General features: G+C 44.0%; 1 protein-coding gene across 4 annotated transcripts in view; it reads left to right on the top strand.

The window, feature by feature from the left end:
• The first annotated feature begins 4,934 nt into the window (after window positions 1–4,934).
• ST8SIA6 (ST8 alpha-N-acetyl-neuraminide alpha-2,8-sialyltransferase 6) overlaps window positions 4,935–8,748 on the top strand; it is a 47,075-nt gene continuing 43,261 nt past the window's right edge. For 3 of the 4 annotated variants that reach the window (XM_014248470.2, XM_014248469.2, XM_014248471.2), the window contains exons 1-2: window positions 4,935–5,142; window positions 5,370–5,486. In XM_014248470.2, the coding sequence (XP_014103945.1) occupies window positions 5,048–5,142; window positions 5,370–5,486 (212 nt within the window). In that variant the 5' untranslated portion in view covers window positions 4,935–5,047. The remainder of the gene's footprint in view (window positions 5,143–5,369; window positions 5,487–8,748) is intronic. The other variant, XM_005519116.3, reaches the window with a different exon arrangement.

Below are 8,748 nucleotides of genomic sequence, written 5' to 3'. Positions count from 1 at the left end.
GATGGATCACTGCACAGTTCTTCTCTGGGATTGTGCTACTGGGCACTGCCTGAAGAACACGCTGTTCTAGTCTGACCCAGTACAGCCTTTTGCATAGTGTCACGTTAAGATGTCGTGCTGAGAGCCTTTAGGAAGAAAAGAGAATGGGGAAAAAAATTATCTCCCTTCAGGTTAACAACTTTCAAATTTTTCAGTTTCTGAATTAAATTCCTCCTTTGTACCTAATTGTAATTCAGATCCCCTTGGCCCAACAGCTTCCTTTGGAAAAGCATGCATGCTGGACTGAACGACAGTCATGGGCACATAACCTGCAGTGCCCTTAATTGGATGAAGGCTCACACAGTGGCTGGCAGTAGAGCACGCATTTTCAGTAGTTACTGGCCTCAAGTTTGCTTATGCTACAAGACTTTTTTTGGCAATGAGTATTTATCTGCCACTGGGCTGCATCATCGTTGCTAAAGAGGAGAAGCTGGTTTCTCAGTTAAACTAAATAAAGGAATCTGGTGAAGTGCACACAATATCTTACTCTGATGGATATAAAAACATAGCTTACAACAGCAAAAAAAGCATTTATTTTGTGCATAAGAAGCAAGTCCTGCTGTTGATTACAAGAGGGAGCTAATAACACCAGGTCATGTGTTCAGTCCCCATACAGACCATTCACTTAAGAGTTGGACTTGATGATCCTTGTCTGTCCCTTCCAACTCAGAATGTTCTGTGATTCTGTAAGTATGACATCTTATGAGACACTCAGAGTCCTGAAGACTTCTCCATGTGCCCTGATTTTTTTTCACCTTGACCTTCTCGAAGGAGTTCATGGTGCTTGACTGGATGAGTCATCACTGGCACACTTGATGAACACCTCAAAGTGATGGTACATGTGACCGCTTTTAAACACCTGATAATTTAGCTAGGTTTATGTAGATCTCAACAGACTGTTTACTGGCTGAATTTAGTTATTAAATTATTATTTTAATAAAGCCTAATTTTTAAGTTGCAGGACACAAAATTCTGTCCCGAAAAAATAGAGAGAAAACATTAAGGCAAGATAAAAAGCGTAGCAGCAACAGCCACACAAGGTGATTATTTGGTTTGAACTTTTTTTTTAATTTTAATGGGGTACAGGAATGCATTACTTTTTGTGATTTTCCTTTAGTGGAATGATTGGGGCCATTTGATGTCCTGGAGTCTGGCAGACGGCACCTTAGTTCTTGCAGTTTATCATTATGTAAAACCACATTGCCCAAAACCGTGGGTGGAAATAAATGAAGTTGTGAAATGCAATGAACCAATGATTTTCTCCCAGTTTGAAACACATATGTTTCAGTTTTGTGAATTTGTTGGAAGTTTTTTTGCTAAAAGCACTCATATTGTGAGTGCACTAAAAACACCAAAATAGCTGTCTCATACCAACACCTCAGTCTGGGGCCTCTCATGCTTCCCCAGAACATGGGACTCCAGTTTCACTGAACATCTTTAGTACCTTTCTCTTCTTCTTAATCGTGACAGTCATTTCTCCTCCTATTTGCTATAACTAATATCCCTATGACAGCCATTGCATAGATGAGAAGGCAGCACTAGGAAAGCATTTAATGAACATTAATTGCTTCTTAATATGATTTAGCTGCTGGAAATAAGAAGGCTAAGCTGGCTCCATGTGACCAGCAGCCCTACAGGCACCTCCACCAGACTCCTTTCGAGATGCAATCCTGCTGACCTGGGGGACAGTAGCTTTTCATGGATGAAAACCAAGGCTGCATTTTGCTTTTCCAAATTAGCAGCTAAGTAGGGCTGTAGGAGCTCAGTAACAAAGTCATGATGATACCACCTGGCTGATTAGTGATCTCTTCCTTCTGTGCAAGCCAGCAATTATCAATTCCTGCTGACTTCAGAAGCTAATGGGAATCAGAGGATGGGGGATGCTGCCAAGATGCAGCAGCTTCCAGCTGTGAGGAAGATGACGAGATGGAACAGAGACTCTACGTAGGCTGTTAAGTCTCTGTCTTTTCCTGTGTGGCATCTTTGGCACCTGTGCCTTTATCATTTTGACCATCTTCATTACATTACAACACTTCTGACATGGCAACACCATGTAAGAGAAACTTGGTCTTTTGAATTCAGCATTCCTAAATTTGAATTCTGATTCACCATTGATTCTCATCTCATGCTTCAGTAGGGTCACTTAACCTTTCTACTAAGCCGCTGTGGCAGGAAATTAAGGTTGGTAACAGTTAATGATACTGTGACAATCAATCAATACGTTTGTAAACTTGTTAGTAAACAACAAGCACCAAGTGCCAAGTCTAGTTTAAACACATGTTGTTTATAATCTTCCCATTTTTTTTGCAAGAACTTTAATATGACACAAAAATTAACCTTCTGATCTTGGGGAAAAAAAAAAAAAAAATCTTTACTGGTATTATAGACTACCGTTGGCAGCAGACCTCTAACTTGAAATATGATGTCCTAACTGGCATCACTAAATTTCCCATGGATTAGCTGACAGTGATACCTCAGGACTCATGGGGAAACTGTATTGCAGAGGGAAATGACAGCGAGGGCAAAAACCAAATCTTTTTCTGGACTGTAATTCTTAGTCTTCTTTCATTCAGAGCTGAAATTGAATACCAGTAGGCTTTTAAGATGAAAGACGTATTGTTTTACATAGGGTATTTAATGGGTATTATGAAATAGCTGATGATATCCACTAACATAAGCAGCAGCCTTCATGTTTTACAGAGGTGATGGGGGATTGATATTTTTTAGTATCTGATCAGTGAACATACACATACCTTGAAAAGCTTGACTGTTAGACTCCTACTTGTTCTTATACAGTGTCAACTGGTTTTATAGGATAAGCCCAAAGCAAGCTTTTGGGAAATGGTGATGAACATGAATCACCTTCATGTTCAAGATGTTTATAATTCATTACAATCTCAAACCAGCAAACTTCTTCAGGACTTCAGAAGTCTTCACACAGGCTTTGTTTCACTATTACAACTATGTATCGCAAAGCCAAGAAGACAACTGAACTGCATTCCCAGGAGGACTGTGCAGCGAGCTAGTGAAACACCTGCAACCCCTTGAGGAACCAGCCAACTGCTTCTCCCTCTCACCAGCACCCACAGTCCTGCTCACCAGCAAGCTAATGAATGCCCCAAAAACATCATTAGATGTTTCCCTGCATAGCCCATCACGATCACAGATGGTGTTGTGCTGTTCCTCTGGGGTACTATAGGCATGCTGCCTCTTATTGTCATATCTAACCACTCACAATATCAAGTCAGTGTTACTTCATTAATATAGCTGCAGCAGAGCAACATTGAGACTTTCTAGCCATTGTTTGATGAGCAGCAACAATCAAGGCTTAAGGAAATGCTCACAGATACAGAAAACATGAAGGATGGGGAAGAATCTGCAAAAACAAGGTGTCAGACCTTTCATGATTGAAAGGTTGCTGTAAGTTACAGCATCTCTTCTACCCACTCTTTTAAAAAAGGGGGCCTAGTTATTGCTACCTTGTCACCTTTACTAGGTTTCTCATACCAATGGCTGGCTTGTAAAAGCAACACCGTATTGGCAATTGAGAGACAGGGACATCCAATTCAAGATCAGAAGCCAATTTTATTTGGTATACAAAGCATTTATACAGGGTTTTACTTGTATGGCACTTAGAGAGAGTTCTATTTTTGGTAACATTGTTTACACGTTCTTCATATCATCACTTCATCTGGTAACATTATCTTATCACAAAATTTCACATCATGTTTTCTTGGCCACTTATTGCTCAGGGAGCACTTATCTGTGTCTGTCTCTCCCATGGTTTCTGCTCGATCAGGCCTAAGATATTAGGCTCCTTTATCAGTTCTATTGTACTCTGTTTTATTCCCCATAACACTGAATGCACCATTAGGTAAAAAGATCCAAGCTTACTACAGAAACACTTCTTTACCAAAACCACTGCAAATCACAGAGTCATAGAACATTTGGGGTTCAAAGTGACCTTATAAATCATCTGGTTCCAACTGCCCCTTGCCATAAGCAGGGACACCTTCTTCTAGGTCAGACTGATCCAAGCTTGCTTGAACACTTCCAGGGATGGGGCATCCACAGCTTCTCTGGGAAATCTGTTCCAGTGCCTCAGCATGCTCACTGTAAAGATATCTTCCTAATATTCCATCCATACCTGCCTTCTTCCAGTTTAAAGCCATCCTGCTTTTTCTATCACTCCATGCCCTTATTAAAAAGTCCCTCTTCAGCTTTCTTGTAGGCCTCCTTCAGGTACCAGAAGGCTGTAATGAGGTCCCCCCAGAGCCTTCTCCAGGCTAAACCACCCCTTCTCAGCCTGTCTCCACAGCAGAGGTGTTCCATCCCTCAGATCATGTTCATCGCCCTCCTCTGAGCAGGTCCACATCCTTCTTATGTTGGGGGTGCCCAGAGCTGCACACAGGTATTCCACGTGGGGTCACTTCTATCCATAATATATATATTTTCATAACATACCTTTTTATAAGAGAAAACACAGGGCAAGTTGACTATTATTTTTTAATTCAGATAAAGAGCCACTAAAGTAGCAGCGACTTCACTACACCAGCCACGGGGCAGAGCTGCCTGTCCTCACCGGGCATGCCCCGCACCCCGCTCCCGCCGCCGTCCCGCACGGCGCCCCTCTCCCCTATTAAAGTTTGGGCAGTTTCGACTCCCTCGCTCCGCGGCCCTCGACACCGGGCAGCGCCCCGGGCAGCTCCCCAGGCGGCCGCCAGCACAGGCCGCCAGCACAGCACAGGCCGCCCGGGTGCCGCCCTCACGCCGGCCGGGCCCGCCGCCCCCCCCCAGCAGCGGCGGGCCGGGCCGGGCCGGGCCGGGCCCGCGCGGCGGCCGTGGCGGGCGTGGGGCGGGGGGGGCCGATGGCGGCGGCGCAGGGCTGCGGGCGAGGGGCGGAGCGCAGAGACCCTGTGGCTGCCATGGCCGCCTCCCCCTCCCCGCAGCCTCCCTTAAATACTATGGGGCGGCCGTAGCTGCGACGGGCGCCGCCGCTGAGCGCACCATGCGGGCTGTCATCGCCTTGGCCGCGGCGCTGGGCAGCCTGCTGCTCGGAGGCTGTCTCCTGCGCCTGGGCGGCCAGCAGCCCCTCCGCGCCAGGTAGGGCGGCCTCGCCCGCGGTCCGGAGCCGGCTGGGGAGGGCGGGAGGAGTGGGACGAGCCCCGCGGGGAGCGGCGCAGCCTGGCGCGGCTCCCCCGGCTCGCTCTGGGCTCGGCGCGGGTGCTGGCGGCTCCGAGCGGGTCGCGGACAGGAGAGCGGCGCCGCTCTCGCCGGGTGATGTTCTATCACCGGTCCTGACAACTTTGTTTTACCGTCTCGTTTGCCAGGGGCTGGGAGGAGGAGGCAGGAGTAGCGGCTGTCACGCCGAAAGTGGTGCGAGCCCTCAGGTCTCCCCTGACGCCCCTTCCTCACACCGAGAACAGGTACGGGCTGGCCGCTCGCAGGTGGGTCCGTGAGGTCGGGTCTACAAAAGCAGAAATTCGCCTTCGCTTCGGTTCATTCTTCCTTTTGTTTCGGCAGCTTGATCAGAGAGAGCGTTAGAGATCATTAGAGCAAATGACACTTTGCTTTAACTATAATGAATTATTTGCTCATGGGCCATCTTATTGATGTCTGTCACTCTGCCCTTGGTTTTGAGCCCAATAAAATATTGCGTAGACCAGTTTTGTTAGCATACGATGGAAAAAGTGCCTGCTGAATGGTGTGTTCCAAGCACCTTTTATTCTCCTTTCCAGGAAGGTGGAGCTGGGTTATACTGCTACTGTTTTTGTAATCTGTTTTTGGTTAAAAATACAGATTCATAATTTAAAATTCACAGGATGAAGGCAAGACATATGAAGCCTATTTCATTTTGGTTTGGCATTGTACTTTGTGGGAGCCCATTCACTTGATCCTGTGTCTTGACCTTTTAGATCAGTGTAGATCTTTTCTTTACAGTCTGTTATTTTATACTGTGAAGTTTAATATTTACATACTTCATAAAATCAGCTGTGAAACATGTTGTGCTATACATGCAGACGTCAGTACTAATGACTATTGTTTTCAGGCTCCCCACACACTGTAGGAAAACTAAGAGTGCAGAAGACAGTGGTGTAATCCACTCATGAGATAAATACTATGTAAGAAGTAGTTTTGAAGTATTTTTGCTTTCCTCTTTTACTTTATATGGTCTTATTAACTTTGCAATTACCATGACTATTATATGGTAATATAAATTATGGTCAAAAACACACTATAAAAATTAGAAAGAACTTAAGAATTGGGTCTTTCACAGAAACTGTGATGTCCTTGTGTTGGAGACAATGGTGACAGTGCAGTTAACCTTACTGAGGCCACCATCTCACCCAATGTAGTTGAATTTGACAGCCTATGCTTTCCCTAAGTGAATGAAAGTGATGTTAGTTATAGTAACAATTGCAAGTGTACCCTAACAGTGCATGTGTTTCTGGTGAGAGACCCTTGTGCTCCCTCCCTCAAGATTTAGAACTTTCACGAGCTGTAAGTTTATAGCATCTTTCAAAATTAGACTCAAAGAAATTCTGCACAAGTTTCTACCTGGTGTTATGAGCTTCTAGCCTGCTCTTTTCTATTCTCATCTTTTCCCTTTCTGCCTTTTTTCCCTTCTCTCCCTCTCTTAGTAATGATTTTGCAGTATGTACTCTTCTGCATTGTTGGTTTTTTTTTTTGTAGCCATTACTCTGTTCTTCTTGCCACTCTGTTTTGGGTTATGTCTGTGGTTTCCCCCGGCCCGTCTCCTCATGCTCTTCCCTGCTAGTTTCTGAGCTGCATCTCCTTTCACTCAGCCCTTTGTGCTATACCATGGAGTCAAATTGACTAGAAATGCTGGCAAAGAGCACTTCAGAGAACAGTCTAGCTATTTCCCATCTGCTGTTAGTACACTCACAACTGGAGCAAAGAAAGTAGAAACAACACATACCAAAGAGGTATGAAAATCCATGTCATGTTTTCAACCTTTCTAATAGGGCAAGTGAGATTGAGATTTTAAATATGTATTTTTCCTTGTTCTACTTGGAGCATGTTTGCACCAATTTGAAGCTAGTTTTGGTCAGCCTGAAATTGTATTTCTTCATGACTAAGTGAATGCAAAAGTGTGTCAAGTAAATAATTCATCAAAGAAAGTTTCAGTTTACTCAAGCTCCTGTAACCGTAGTGTCTTCAGAGAGATGTTTTGCCAGCTGAATCCAAGAGTGGATGTGCTTTCTCACCTGAGTGACCATGCTCAGTAAGCTGGCCTGACAGGAGTTTGTGGTGCATGTTTGGCCTGTGAGAAAGGAGAGATTGCTGCTGGACTGGACTGACTGACTGAAGCTGTTACTTCATGCAGAGAGCAGTAAGACTGGGCAGGGAGCCATGCTGGAGGGGTTTGATCCAGGCAGCAGCTGGACTGGGCCTGGCTAAGGGCCATGCTGGAGAGGTTTGATCCAGAGACCATCTGGACTCCTTCAGGAGGTTCAGACCAATCCCTTGGTGATGGAGATGGATGGTCTGGTCAACAGGAATTAAGATTCCAGTGTGCAATGGGGAAGCATGATTCTCCTAAAAAACCCTGATCATTTGAATGGCATTGCTGTGTTATTGACAGCAATGTCATTTCCTGCATAAGAGTAAAAGGATGTGCATGGATGTTTCCAGGAGAGGAAAAAAGAAAAAAAACCTAGGCACTATCCTTGACCTCTAAGTATAAGTAATCTAGACAATCTTCACAGTCACAAGCTAATCTTTTTTCTTATCATTATTTCCTTTGCTGTTGGTGGCATATTTGTAACCAGACATCTCCCAAAGAATCTCTAAGGCCCTATTATTCTGTTGCCTTACAATGTTTAAAGCTAATCTGTTCTTTTACTTCGAGTAATTCTTTTAAAAGGATGGAACTGAAGGATGAAAGGATGAAAAGCAGGGGATTGGATCAGTCTCTTAGATATTTAGGCAGCTATTATGTGCAGCAATGTTTAAATACATGGTGACTAGGCATCTAAAGTTCTCTCAAGATCTGTGTCTTAGTAAATAAACTTGATGATGTGGTTTGTCTTACAGAACATTGCTTAACCCCTTTTTCTTGTTAAGCATTAGGTAATTGGAGCAATGTGACTGTCTCTACAGTGCAACTTAAATGTTTAGTCTTGGGCGTATTTCACAGCCTACTGTGGCTCTTAGTAGGGTTTCTTACTGAAAAAAGTGGCCACTGTTAGTAAGATATGTCTAGTAGTCCCCAGATTTATTCATGGAACCAATAAAATTTATACTGCAAATTCTCCTATCTATGCCTCATACTGTCCTCTTAACTTTCAAGCTGTAACTGCAAGAACAATTTCTATTTTCTTAAGCCAGCAGTACAACCAAAAAAAGAAGACTTGCATTTTTCCCACCTTTAGACCCTTGGTCTTCTCTCTCTCCTTTTCTCTCTCCCCAGCTGTGTTTGTGCAGGCTTAGTTGTTTGTGTAGTGGTTGCATTAATAGTGGAACAGAAGGCTCAGTATTGCTAGTGCTTATCAGGGGAAAATGAAAATAGTAAGAGAAGCTAGGTAGTATTTTCTTTGTTATGAGGCCCAGGGTGTGCTAGGTTAAATTTAGGCAGAAATTCTAGCTCTTATTATACTACCCTGGAATATGTAGCATATAAATAATGTCAGCTCCTGCAAGGGAAGTGAAAATAGCACTATTTATGTATACTTATATAAAAGTAAC

Source organism: Pseudopodoces humilis, chromosome 1 (genome assembly GCF_049639895.1).
Source record: "Pseudopodoces humilis isolate 2021_Gansu_Grassland_sample_001 chromosome 1, ASM4963989v1, whole genome shotgun sequence".
Lineage (NCBI taxonomy): Eukaryota > Metazoa > Chordata > Aves > Passeriformes > Paridae > Pseudopodoces > Pseudopodoces humilis.
This window is presented reverse-complemented; position numbering and strand designations above follow the sequence as displayed.